Source organism: Amphimedon queenslandica, unplaced genomic scaffold (genome assembly GCF_000090795.2).
Source record: "Amphimedon queenslandica unplaced genomic scaffold, v1.1 AMPQUscaffold_13385, whole genome shotgun sequence".
NCBI classification, from domain to species: Eukaryota; Metazoa; Porifera; class Demospongiae; order Haplosclerida; family Niphatidae; genus Amphimedon; species Amphimedon queenslandica.
Window position 1 is genome coordinate 149,869 of NW_003546379.1, and position 14,391 is coordinate 164,259.

The 14,391-nt window shown below is 33.2% G+C and overlaps 2 protein-coding genes across 2 annotated transcripts in view; both read right to left on the reverse strand.

Moving 5' to 3' along the window:
• The window catches only part of LOC109582404 (thromboxane-A synthase-like), an 11,574-nt gene extending 8,901 nt beyond the window's left edge, over positions 1 to 2,673 (reverse strand). Inside the window, exons 1-2 of the mRNA XM_019997084.1 lie at positions 2,669 to 2,673; positions 361 to 367 (exon numbers count right to left, since the gene is read on the reverse strand). Coding sequence (XP_019852643.1) covers positions 361 to 366 — 6 coding nt within the window. The 5' untranslated portion in view covers position 367; positions 2,669 to 2,673. The remainder of the gene's footprint in view (positions 1 to 360; positions 368 to 2,668) is intronic.
• On the reverse strand, positions 1,577 to 12,964 carry LOC105312897 (protein phosphatase 1 regulatory subunit 21-like). Its single transcript, XM_019997083.1, has 27 exons — positions 12,817 to 12,964; positions 12,564 to 12,632; positions 11,837 to 11,914; positions 11,706 to 11,771; positions 11,320 to 11,403; positions 10,224 to 10,294; positions 10,004 to 10,097; positions 9,857 to 9,947; positions 9,411 to 9,446; positions 9,207 to 9,346; positions 8,524 to 8,592; positions 8,052 to 8,147; positions 7,876 to 7,961; positions 7,005 to 7,138; positions 6,278 to 6,358; positions 6,132 to 6,193; positions 6,007 to 6,072; positions 4,846 to 4,923; positions 4,707 to 4,778; positions 4,273 to 4,365; positions 4,172 to 4,210; positions 3,948 to 4,058; positions 3,701 to 3,766; positions 3,529 to 3,570; positions 3,374 to 3,472; positions 1,749 to 1,874; positions 1,577 to 1,693 (listed from the first exon to the last, which is right to left on the reverse strand). Exons 1-27 carry the CDS (start codon positions 12,868 to 12,870, stop codon positions 1,679 to 1,681), a joined length of 2,118 nt encoding a protein of 705 aa, XP_019852642.1. The 5' UTR covers positions 12,871 to 12,964; the 3' UTR covers positions 1,577 to 1,678.
• Positions 12,965 to 14,391: the final 1,427 nt, after the last annotated feature.

Here is a 14,391-nt window from a genome sequence, read left to right on the forward strand (position 1 = left end):
TAATGATCACTGCCGACAAATGATGCAGCTTGTCTACCACCACTGCATGGACAACCACGATGATTTACGGTGCTTGCACCAAAAGACCAAACGTGCTTACGAGGAGACCCACGAGTGATGCTAACGCCATCAACATAAACTGAATTAATTCCTCTGTTTAAGAAGCCATCAAGTGTATACTTCTGATAACCTCTGACTCGTCCACACACTTGAGAATACTTTAAACCCTGTGAAGGGACAGGTATAGACTGACAGCCGGCTTGATTCTTAGTGCAAATTCTTGTATTACTCTGTGTAATCAGCTGGAGTGAAGAGGGGCAGGTAGAAGAGGATTGAGTCATGTCAAGTTTTCCTAGTCTAGTCCATCCTCCATCAATGCCACACAAAGCTCCCATATGACAGTACACTGTTACAGTTTTATTATTAATATATAACTGGTAGCTACCTGATACACTTCCAGGATTGTTGCTCTTGATCTTTGCACAGGAGGAAAAGGTTGTAATGCAACTTGAGGCCGTTATCATAGCATCATTGCAGCTCTTTAGTGACTGCATGAGATCCCTATTAACTTTTTGAGAGCAGGCACATGATGACATAAGCTGCACATTCTCATAAACTGCTCTTTTGTTACGGCTGGTACAGGATTCCATAGCATTGATAACATTGATACAGCTTTGTAGAGCCTGGAGGAGACCTTTCTTTACTTTCTCATTGCATGCACAATTTCCAGCTTGAACTTTTACTCCAGCAGCATTTCTGTCAACACCTTGTATTGACTTTTGTGGTTGATATGATTCTTCTTCTGGTAATTGAGGAGGTTGCGTTGCTGGCATGATACCATTTTGCATGAAGTCATCACTCTCTAAGCCAAATCCCTTTCGATTAGCTGATGGTGCTTGTAAACCATACTCATCAAAAGCTTTCCAGGCTTCTTTTTGTCCTGTCTCCCAGTCCAAGTCTTCTTCTGCACTTCTTCTAGCTTCTGCCGTTAGAATAAACAGAGAAAGAAATACACAAATAAATTTCATACTGATGAATTATAAAGAGTGTATGATAGGACTGATAACACAGAGATACTATGATTGCTTTTTTATACCCATCCCAAGGCGAATTTCATGCTAATTTAATAATGATATTCATCATTCAATAAAATAATAGAGGATGCATGCTAAGTATATTCATTGCATAGATACCTTAAATGACTTTGATGAAAAATTAATTCGTTGGACGTCAGTCCAATAGCAGCAATAGAAAAAGGCTTAGTACCAGGAAACCGCTCTGGATTTCTTAACAGCAATCTTTCGGGTGACTACTAGACCCCATTAGATCCTCAAGATACTTTCTAAGCTTCCAAAAAAGGCCTCAAGAAGGTAGTAGCTACCCGAGACGCAAGGCAAGAAAAATGTTTTGTGCGGGTTGGGTACACGGTACTTAAAAGTTATGAACACTTAATTATCCTTTATAGCAGCTAGGAGTGATGAAATAAAGAACTGTAGTGAAGTTACAGCAGCTCATTTTCTTTTTTCTGCAGCAACTTCTGCTCTAAGGGAGAAGCTACTGGCTAGACAACACTATGTACAGTATGGGCTTAATAGAATGGTGTCAAGCAGCATTAATAATTATTTTTATGTTAAAAATGGTAAATAATAATTATTGAAGCAGCTGTTGTCTGTGTTCTCTATTTCATTTTTCTCTATAAATAAATTAATAGATAATAAAATAATGTCATAATAAATAAATAAACTAACCCTTCCTTTCTTTGGATTTTCAAATCCTTCTTCAGTCTTAGCCAGTTTGTCCCTCAGCTCACACAAATGATCAGACATAGCACTCAACTGTCCTTCATAACCACTTGATAAAGTAGTCATTTGATCCTAACAAATACAAGACACATATAATAAGCATGACAATGATATAATTGGTGGAGTGTACTACTGTACATGTAGACAATCTAAGTTAGAATTGAATATATATATTGATATTGGTTTCCCACAAAGCATGAGCGAGGCTAAAAAGCATGTTGCTTGTGAACCATAAAAGAATGCTAAGTGAGCTAAAAGCATGTTTCATGAGCTGACAAGCACTACAATGGTACATGTACATGGCTTTGGGGTATAGGCAGTGCAGGCCTAGGCATTGGGGGTCATTGCCTAGGTTAAAAATTAGATTGGAAGCAGAAACAATGCTATTTTAAGCCTATTTAACCCTTTACCACACCCCTTTAATTAGAATTGCCTAGGCTGAGTTGGACTTCTGAAGCCACCAAAGCTTTGGAACGACTTAAAAATTTATTAAAAATCAATTTTGATCAAACTTGCTACATAACATAAGAAAAATGTATGTAACAGATTCATTATTAAAATGGAAAGTTTTCCTTTACCCGTTTTTGGCAAACACAAGCACTTAAATGTAATAGAAATACCAGCTCAAGCACAATTCCTAGCTTTAACATAAGTGCTTAAGTACAAGAACAAGCATCCTCCACTGTACATGTACATCCACTTAGTCATTTAATTTACTATCGCATCTAATAAACACTAACTCTGTGAATTGTTTTATGATAAATGAAAACAGCAAAGAGCTTTGGAGTGATACCACTAATGGTTCTGCCATTACTGTTCTTCAAGCAAGCAACACATAATCACACAATGTGCTACTAAACTGTTACCGTATAGCGGGTTTCTTTCGTTCAGCCAAACTTTCATTTTCTAGGAGAAAATCCAATTTCGTGGGTTTTATTTTCGTCCTTCTGATCTGCAAGAATTAAGCCACACCCAACAACCCCACCCATAACACCCACGTGTGCATGTGTTAGTGTTAACCCGACGAAGATGAGCTCTGGATCGAGCTCTCCCACAGCAAATTTCATAGGCTTAATTTTCGCTTTTGGAGCTTGGAGAACGAAAAGAATGAAAGTTTGACCGAACGGAAGAATATTTATTGGACTGTGTAACCACTACATGTACATGTACATCTACATGTACATGTACATGTAGATGTACGTGTAGATGTAGTAGATGTACATGTAGATGTACATGTACATTATTCATGTGTAATTTTTGCTGTGCTTGAAAGCACTTTTGTAAATTTGTATAAGTAATAAAGTACAAGTAGGTACAAAGAACATAGATTACATGTATATTGAAAAGCAGGACTAAGAACTTTGAAAGCTGTGCTTATTTGTACTTAAGTACAAGCAACAATTAAGTACTTGACCCCATGTCTGATCTGCATTAGCATAATTTACTGATTCAATATAAATTACAAAATGCATCACAGTTGTTACCAAAATAGGCTGTGTAATAATTACTGCATTCTCCGATACATATCAAAGCCATAATAAAGAAAGTTTGAGTCACGTTAATAAACTGACCTGCAGTTGATGAATGCTCTCCCTGGCAGTCTCCAGCTCATGACTGAGGTTAGTTTTCAAAGCCACTGCCTGGTACAACTGCTTACTCAATGTGCTACACTGCACATATGGAAATAAAGCATAGTCACTTAAATAGCTATGAATGTAAACTCTACCTGAGATACTAGGAATATTAGCTTTCCATTTGAATGCTGAAGCTACGAGTACAAAGGATAACAATAACAACAACAACAACAACAATAATAACAATAATAATAATAATAATAATAATAATAATAATAATAATTAATGGTAATGAATTAATAATAATAATGTACATGTATGTACCTCAGAATTTAGTTGAGAGATGCGTGTTGTGAAATGTTTTCTTAATTCAGGATCCATAGATCCTTCCTGTTAAATAAAAGCACACACAAGGAAATACATTGTAATTATAGTTGTAATAAAAAGCTAGAGAGCTAACAATCAGTGGAATACACATACATGTATATGTACACATTATCAGTAACAGTGACATACATACATGTATGTGTACAATGTGCAAATACATGTACATGTGAATTTTTAAACAAACCTCATGTGAAGTGTTCTCACTGATTGGCTGACCAGTAGACTCGTTTGTACTAACAACCTTTGAGAGCTTCACTTTAGCTTTCTGTAGCTCAAACGCTAACTGCTCCTTATCCTAAACACACCATCAATAGTAAAATAATACACTAACATTACTAATATACTAATACTGACTAAGAACATATAATATACTAATAATATACTAATAATATACTAATACTGATATACCTCTAGTGTCTTCTGTAGCTGATTTTGAAGGGCAGTAATCTAAAAATAAATTAGATATACAGTAACAGTCACTAGTCACTATAAGTATTGTGTATAATTACTTGTTCAGAAAGGGCTTGGTAGTTATCACTTATTTCAAAGAACTCTTTACTCTGATGAATAGCAACAGCATGAGGCACAGTACAAGGAGTGCTCTGAAAAGAAGTGATAGCTTAAAATCAACATAATGTAATACATGATGCATTTGTAATTAGAACAAACCCACTCTAAATAAATTAGTTCATATTATACATGCATATGTACATGTACATGTATATAGAAATGTACAAAAATGGCTTTTTGTCGATATTCCAATAATCAATATTAACACGAGGTCAAATCGCCCACGCATTTGATTTAAAAATGACTGTACTGTACAATGGCCTAACATCATAATTGTAAACTAGCCTTCACTGAAATTAAAATAACATGTGGACACAAAAAGCCAACCCTTAAACATTCCTGTAATTAATGTACACGTAAATGTAATCGATACCTCATCAATCAGTTTGGCCTGATATCCAATTGCTCTGTTTCTTAGTCTTGATATCACAATGAAATTAGGAGACTACATTATAAAAATATGGTGACAATAAAATTTAAATAAATTATTTTAAATATTACTACATGCATACCTTGTCTGAGTCATTGCTAGTGCTTTTGCTAAATGCTTCCGAGAGCTCAACTTCATGTTGATTGAAAAAGCCAACAATCTAAACAATAATTATAAGAAATGGTGTAGCATTGGTTTTTGACAAAGTGGCTGACAAGCACCACAATAGTACATGGCTTTTGGAGGGCGCTTTGTCAGATTTCAAAAATTCATAAAAATCTAATTTTGATTGGAACATAAGTACATGTATATGCATGCATCAGGAAATGCAATAAAAATGAAGAATTCTCTTCTAACAATTTCGATTAAAATTGGCCAATTCCCTCCTAATGCCTTGTACTATAGTACAGGGTGTTTTGTGAGTAACTTTCATTAGAGATGTGCTGCAGTATTATACTGTACATGTCAGACATGGGGCAAGCACTTAAGCACTTGTGCTTATAAGCACTTTAAGCACTTTTTTGTAAATGCTTGAAGGTGCTTGCAAGCATTAATCATATTGCAAGCACTTGTGCTTGACTTGTACTTAAGCTCTTTTTAATCTAAATGCTTTAAAGCTCTTTAAAAGCACTTTTTAAGCACTAGTGCTTGTCTGTTTTATCAGTTACCACTAATATGGTTGTCATGCATGTGTGTGACATCTATCATAACATACGCATGAGACCTGCACCTTTAAAGATGGCCACAACCACGAAGAAGCTACCAAATTTTATTACTTTGATCTATTTGAAGATTTGAGTGGTACTTTAGAGCCTCAGTGCCGCAAGCATTGCCTTGAATTATAGATTGAGTGCTTTACTTGTGCTTTAAGCATTTTTAACAGTGCTTTAGGTATTGCTTGAAGCACATCTTTATTTACAGCATTAGTGCTTGTGCTTGTGCTTAAGCATTTTCACAAGTGCTTTAGATGTGCTTGAAGCACATTGCTATATTGAAGCATTCGTGCTTGGCTTGTGCTTAAGCATTTTCCCCAGTGCTTTATGATGTGCTTCAAGCATTTTAGAAAGTGCTTGCCCCATGTCTGGTACATGTACATATTACATAAGTACATGTACATGCATGTAAAATTTAAGCATCATTTAAATTTTAATGGGCAAAATCTAAGAGTAGTACAAAAACTTTCATCTTCAATTGCATTTTAGATAATCAACTCAAAAATTAAGAAACAGAAAATAATAATTACCCTTTGTGAGTTTGAGCACAGCTGTGTAACTGATGAAATGATGCACTCATTCAAAGTTATTAGTCTCTAAAGAAGGACCAATCACACATGTACACACTAATGCAATTAATGTATAGCTAACAAACCTGTTGGATATTGGGTAGCAAGTGTTCCTGTGTTACCTTTGAATTAAAATGGTTAGCAATTTCTAATAAAAAAGATAAAAAATAGTAAGAATACAAAAAGTCAAAAATTAAAATTAAAATACAATTATTAAAATTCATATAATTACTTATTAAGTTATCGTGGAATGATTGAGAGCAAGACTTCATGTTAACTAGTACAGTGCTAATGGCAGCTCCATCAAACTGATCTACATTGTAAATAAACATTAATACACGTGTACAATAATACATGTATATCGGGGAATTTATGCGCTACTATATTTTTCATAAATTCTATCAAAAATAATTTTTGTAAAGTTGCCTAATTTTAATATTTTAATACACGAATGCATGTCTATGAGCTAAACGCAAAATTCAAATATTCAATTTGTAAAAAAATGGCAAATTAAAATTACCCTGTACTGTAGCATTAATTATAGTATATGCATGTGTATACAAGTACAAGTAAACATTATACAACTGTACATGTACATGTACGTGTATGACACACAGAAAATGATTAACAAATGTACCTACATGTATATACACATGTACATGTACTGTATAGCAGGTAATTTTGGAGGAAATTAAACTTGGCGAATTTGGCGTTTTGATAGTCATTCGCCAAAATAAAAATCCGCCATTTTGAGCTATTATACGCATGCTCAATGGCACGTGGCCACAAATTCACCAAAATTGAAATCTGCCAATTACCAAAATTTAGCAATTCGCCAAAATTTATCCCCCCAAATTTACCCACGATACGGTAACTTTAGTGGAACACAAAATATTACAAAATTAGTTTATGTGAAATTGTGAATGCATACATGTACATGTACAGTATTTTCATCTTACATGTTGCCAGTGCTTCAATATACTCAGCAAAGGATTGCATCAGTGCCGGGATCCTCCTCACACAGTCACTGATATCAGTGTTAGCTTGAGAGAGCTGAGGAGTACAACCAGTCTCAGTGCTCTCATTATTAAACCTAAAAAATGATAATACATATATGTACATGTGTATGTACATGTACATGTAAGTTAGTACCCTAAGAATGATAATATACCATACAATATGTGACCATAATTGACAAAAGGTACCTTATGGCGGATTTCTAAATTCATCATTATAATGAAAAATATCAACCTGTGAGTGCTTTGTTAGACAACCATTGTTTCTAGAAGTTATATAGTAACTTTTTGCATCCTCTGGAGTAATTTTATGATTAATGGAGCTCAGGAAGGTGGATTTTTTAGGCTATAAAGACCAATTTTCCTATCCGCCATAAGGTACCTTTTGTCAATTATGGTCACATATGATTTATTGGCGAGGAATTAATATTGGCGATTGGTGGTTCTATGAAGAAATCACCAATATAAAATCCACCATTTTTGTTTCAACTTTCATTCTGAGCATGCTCAAAGGCACGTGGCACAAAATCGCTAATATAAAATCTGCCAATTTCTTTCTACAGGCAAAAACACCAAATATTACTTCTGCCAATAAATCATCTTGTACAGTGCTAACATGAGTTGTATAGCAACATACACTGTACATGTACATGCGTATGAACATTATGTAAAAAATAAATGTTAATAAATTCTAATGTGACCTGCAACCTAAGCAAGAGGCGTCTACTGTACATGTACATGTACATGTGTGTATACAATAAAAAGCAGATACATATACAATATGTTCAGAGTCATACAGTAACAATATACTTACCTTAAAGTGAGATAAGTAGCTAAGATATGGAATTGAGAACAAACTACTTTTAGCTGCTTCTGGAACTCATTTAATGTTGTGCCATCCTATACCAACAATATTGATAACAATTAATAATATACATGTACATTTGCGTGTATATGTACATGTACATTTACATAAAATGGGATTGTTACCTTTAATGTTGTGCTGTCGTTTGATACGTAGTATTGTTGGACAGAGACTGTGAGAGAGTCGAGAAGAGATTTAAAAGAATCAACAGATTCGCTAAACTATAAAAATAATAAAATATAATAGTAATTAGTCTAATTACTATGTTCCAGTTACATTGTACTTGTAATGTACATGTACATGTTACAATTGTAATTAATAATAATACACGGTGACATAATTGAAGAACTTAAATAACTACGTGTACCTGTACATGTAATACGGGTGGTTGTAGTGAAAGTCCACCAATATAAAATCCATCATTTTTATTTTACTCTGAGCACATTCACTGACACACATGGCTGCAACAAGAAAACTGCCCATAAAAATCAGCTAATTAATTGCAAGTTTTTAAACAAATAATTATTGCAAAATTAAACTCCCTGACTATACAGTAACACTCCTTACCTCATGACTAATAATTAATAAATACTGTACCTTATCATCAACTGGTGATACATGAGGTGCCTTCCTTCCTGTAGTGCCAAGTGGATATGCTACACATCTCTACAATATAAAATAATAAAATTAATAAAATAATAATAATAATAAAATTAATATTACTATCAAACATGCCATATACAAATGTACATGAAAGTGAGTGGATAATAGAGATTTCACAGATTCTTTTGTAGGGTGTCTATTTCCAAAAGTGGCTCCAAAACCACCCCAAATTTTTATTACATTTTCTGATACATATTGATGTCCTAATGCTCTGTAAAAAGTTTGAGCAGATTCCGACTTAAATTTTTTGAGTTATCAACATTTTTAGAAATGAGCCAAATTCTGAAAATTGCCCTGTACTATAGCCCATGCTTTTTTTTCAAAAAATGGCTAAAAAATCACCTCAAATTTTTATTACATTTTCTGATACATATTGATGTCCTAATGCTCTGTAAAAAGTTTGAGCCCATTCCAAATAACACTTTTCAAGTTATAGTCAATTTTAAAATTACTACTAAGAAAGTGCATGTACATCTACATGTACATGCATGCATATTACTGTCATACTGTGTATTTCAAATACAACAAAATTATGGAGTAAGAAACTTAAAAAACTACAAGTTTACAAAAAGTACAAATAATACTAAAATTAATCTTAAACAACAATTGACTCTTACTTGCTGAAGATATGATGAAAAAGATGCCAAATGATCCAGAAACTCCATCACAAGACCCTTGACTGCATTGAGAACCACAGACTGCTTAGAATCAGCTCCTTTACCAATATTGGACACATTCAAACTGAGTACATCTTTATCTACATGTACATGTACAACAATTAATAAATGAATGGAATTCCTTTTATTATAATTTAAACTCACCAGTATTAGATGACCAGATTCCCTTATCATCATCACCTAAATGAATAAAATCTAATACGCCATCCATGTACATGTACAATGTACAATGTACATGTACATGTATATGTACATTGTACATTGTGCATTTACATGTACATGTAGGTAGGGTTGATATTGGACTACAACAAAAAGCCACATACATGTACATGTACAGTCGATAATACATGTACATGTACTACAATGTACAAGCTCTATTGTATAAATATAAGTATTAAATAAGTATTATTCTACCACAATAAAAAACTTTCAAAGGGAAAAAATTTTCGTTCTGCATAAGTATCTTTCAGGAAAATTGCAAAAAATTAGATTAACAAAAAATTTGTGGAACAGTGAAATTCTTTAGCTGTGACTCAATAATGCCACACGTACATACAATGTACATGCGTACAGTGTCGATCATATTGTACCTTTAATAGATTGAGGTGTGGTATCAGTCCTTACTGTAGGAGTCATCATTCTACTTTGCTTTAGCTCTTCAGTTAGTTTCTCAACCTTTGCCTAAAACACAACAAAAAGATTTAATGTACACATGTACATGTACATGTGTTGGTTACCATTAGGACAATCTTTTCTTCTTCCACCTGCTCATATCTCAATGTACTTTCTTTATTTATTTCAGATATCAGTGCATCATTATTAGCAACTTCCCTAATAGGATAACAAGTAATTGTAAGACAACGAAGAAATTAAATGTTAATTGACATTTTTACAGCATTACAACTACATGTACATGCACATGTACATGTACGAGTATGTACAGATGATGTGTCTTACTGTTCTAGTGTTGCTATTCTGTCTTTAAGTTGAGCCGTCAGTTTCTGAGATTTCTGATTCATTTCAAACATCTACATGTACATGTATTATAGTGTTGTTCTAGTATGGAATTGTATTTTAGTTCTAGTTCTAGTTTTTAACTAAAAATATATTAATTTTAGTTTTAGTCCTAGTTCTTTGACAAGAAATACAATAATTTTAGTTCTAGTTCTAGTTCTCTGACAATAAATACAGCAATTTTAGTTCTAGTTCTAGGTTTTTGACTAAAAATACAGTGATTTTAGTTCTAGTTCTAGTTTTTTGACTAAAAATACAGTGATTTTAGTTCTAGTTCTAGTTTTTTGACTAGAAATACTGTAATTTTAGTTCTAGTTATAGTTCTTTAAACTAAAATTATGATAATTTTTGTTCTAGTATTAGTTTAGAACTAAAGCCTCCAATGCTTACGTTCCAGTTAAGTCATGCCGAAAATTGGAGTAATTTAAATACTAGTAGTAGCTCTTAACTAAAATCTTTTTTGTTATATTGCTGAGTTATGTTTCAAATGTACATCAAATGCAATATACACAAAGTAATAAGTTTTACTGCTGCCAATAAAATGATTGAAATGTCCCAGGTACAGTTTATATAAAAATGTAACAGCTAGGCTTGGGCTAAAAACATGTTCACCTGTTTATTGTAGTAGTTTGTAACCAATATTTTCAATTCTAGTATTAGTTCTAGTTCTAAGGAGGTTCAATAATTGTAGTTCTAGTATTAGTTCTAGTATTTCAGGATTAATAATTTGAGTTCTAGTATAGAGTTCTAGTTCTTCAAATAAATAATTTTAGTTCTAGTATTAGTTCTAGTACTTCAAATAAATAATTTTAGTTCTAGTATTAGTTCTAGTATTTCAGCTACAAAAAAATTAGTTCTAGTTCTAGTTCTAATATTTCAGCTACAAAAAAAATAGTTCTAGTTCTAGTTCTAGTTTTTAGAACTAGAACTAAGCAGAACAATAATTATTTAGTTCTAGTATAGAAGAACTAGAACAACACTAATGTATTATGTACAGTGTACGTATAAATAATAAACAACTCAAAGTGTTTGTCATTACTTTAGAGTGTAGTTGTTCATTCTCAGCTATTTTTGCTGCCAGTTCTTCTCCTTGGACATCAGGTAATAGCATTCCTCCATGATCCTAAGAAATATTAATTAGAAATGTCTAATTACAGTACTACAGTGTACATAACATTTTTTTATTTTCCATCACGAAATGGAGTGTTTCGAGGTCTGAAATCTTAAGAATAGCCACTAATTAAAGGTCTCTTGTGAATTTTATTTCTACTAATACCCATAAATTAAGTGTTATTCAAAAGAATTTTTATGAGTACATGCACATTCAAAGTCTTAAGTCCAGGCAATTTTGCATTACAGTATCACTCATCATTCACAGAATCAATTAAACATGGCATATATATGTACATGTACATGTATAATTACCTTTTTCTTTTTTCCTTTTGCTGATGATTCCAAGTCATCTTGAAGCGTTGAGACACGCTTTGACAACTAATCAAAATAATTATAAAAAACAAATATTAGCTTCCCTAGTACGTGACTACGTGTACATGTACCTGCTGATTACGAAAGCTCAATGATTCATTTTCCTGTGTATGTTTTCTAAGAGCTTGATCCTTTGTTCTTAACTCAACCTAAAGAATAAAAATGAACAAATGCACATACATATAGAATCACAATGTATATACATTTGTAGTATGGTGCGTGGGCGGATCAAAGGCGCCGCCAGTGCTACAACTTCCAATAACCGCACGGTAGGAAAATGTAGCACTGTGTGGAATATGTAGTACTGTGCAGTATAATATGTATGGGCTTTCCTGTTAACCACAAGCTTTGATAGAGGCAAATCACAGCCACAGCTACATACACTAGACATGTAATAATAATAATAGTGATAAATGATGATAAATATCGATCTGATCGTCTTGTCCTGGCCACCTGCGCGACTTTTGAAATTTCATTTGATCCGCCCACGCACCACTACAAACCAATCAAAGCACTGTTGATTCGTAGATTATGGAAATTATTGCACTCGGGACGGTCTCGACGAAAATGTAGCACTCGGCTTCGCCTCGTGCTACATTTTCCTCTCGACCGCCCCTCGTGCAATAATTTCCATAACCTACTCTCAACAGTGCTTTAACTAATACGTATCGCTGTATAGTGTACACAATACTACACATACAAAACTTTGCTCTACTTGTACATGCACACATAGAACTAAAGCAATTAAATGGTACTAAGGAGAAGTTTGATAAATTAGTTAAAAATAGTTATTTATACCTCTAACGATGCCTTTGCATTCTGTTCAGTTCTGACAGCTTGTTTGAGGACGTCAACTTGAGCTCTTAACTATAAAAAAGGTAATCATTTGATCAGATTCACATTGCATATATCTAAAACATGTATTATACATGTACATGCAAGTTTGATTAGGTTTTATAAAGCCATTTTTCAAAATGGGCGTGGTCGCCTACCAATTATAAACTTTTGAGGATACGCATACAATTCTAACGTTTGCACTGACAGTTATTACCTTAGCATATTCCTGTGCTAGCTTCTGATACTTGACCTGTAGCTCAGAACCCATGAAAAACTAGTGATTCTGCGAGCCGGCCTGCGACTTTCACAATTTCTATGGGCGGAGCAGCAAGTGTAAAAGACCACACCTTAAGATCACGCCCAAGCTTGAAACTCCACCCCACCACGTGTTGCCATCTGTTCCATTACTGACCACTAGAATAGAGCAGTTAAAGTATGTCGAGCCTCTTATGTTTAGAAGTCCTATTGTCTATTGATGTCCACCGTGTTCTAGGATTATCAACTATGGACAAGAACACAATGTAGTATTGCAGTTACAAGGTAAATAATCAGTAGAGGGACTAAGATTTTAGCAGTAAAACTTGGATTTTGAGAATATTGTTAGGAAATATATAGTCAAATACCATCATAAAGCTGGGAACTTATGAGGGATTTAGCTTTCATTGTTTAGATTTGTGAAATTGAAATTTTTAAAAATCTAGATAATACTGTACAAGATGGTGGAATGCTTTGATTTGCAAAACTTTAATCCACAAAAATGATTTTTGGGCGGATCAACAATAATTTAATCCCTGAAAGTTTTCGACTTTACAGTAGCAAAATAGGTGTGGTTTAAGTGTCATTTGAATTAATTAACTAATATGCAATGTAGGCCTTAAGGTTGCAGTGTTTAAGCCTACCACACTCACCCAAGCTAAATTTCATTTGCTAATAATTTATTATTTTATATTGCAAGTTATGGATGTAGTTTTAGTATATGCATTGGATTGATGAGTGGTTTGAGTTAATTACATGTATACAGTTGTATGTTTTTTATCTGTGCTTATGTTTTGCCTTATAATATTTTTACTAGAAATGTTATTTAACTTTATCGGCTGTTTTTATTTAAAATGGATTCTTGAAATGTAAGTTTACTATTATAATTATAGTCAGTTTTTGAGGTGCTTTATGTATATGGAAATAATTATGGTCTAATGTTTCATGTGAAAGCTTAGATTAGTATTCATTTGACGCTGTATTGCAATTTATTATTGGTGTTTTAATAATATTTTATAGCCTGTCTCTTTTGATTCTCTTGCCTAATTTTTTGATTGTTGCAATATAAGCTTTGCATATGTTTTTTAATGTTTGTATTTTCATTCTTAATATAATCAACTGATTCATACATGTATTACCGGTATTCTAGTTTTGCCAACTGGAAGTGCTATGTATTTTATTACAAATCCTTGCATTACATTATACACATGTTTACATTATTCAAGAAAGTTATCTGGCATTAGGACTTGGCAATCAATTGAAATTATACACAATAGTGCTTCTCATACATGTAAGAGTTTGTCCCAGTTATAAAAATAGCGACATGTACATGTACCTACATGTACATAAGCACATTACAGCTGGTTACTGTTTAGCTGGTTATTTTTGTGGCCTTAACATTTTTTCAAAAAAGATTCCAAATTTATAACTGTGTATTATACATGTAAGTGTACTCTTGTGTTTTTCTAGGAAGTACACAATGTACTACTATGCACTGTACTGCATTGTACTTGTACTACTATCAAAACTTTCT

What these genes read in the sequence shown, in the direction of transcription:
- LOC105312897 (XM_019997083.1), bottom strand. Translation starts at nt 12,870, where the DNA reads ATGGGTTCTGAGCTACAGGTCAAGTATCAGAAGCTAGCACAGGAATAT. An exon ending in GTGAGAACACTTCACATGAG is followed by an intron (nt 3,767 to 3,947) that starts GTTTGTTTAAAA and finishes TTTATTTAACAG; the next exon opens with GAAGGATCTATGGATCCTGA. An exon ending in TAATATTCCTAGTATCTCAG is followed by an intron (nt 3,473 to 3,528) that starts GTAGAGTTTACA and finishes CCATATGTGCAG; the next exon opens with TGTAGCACATTGAGTAAGCA.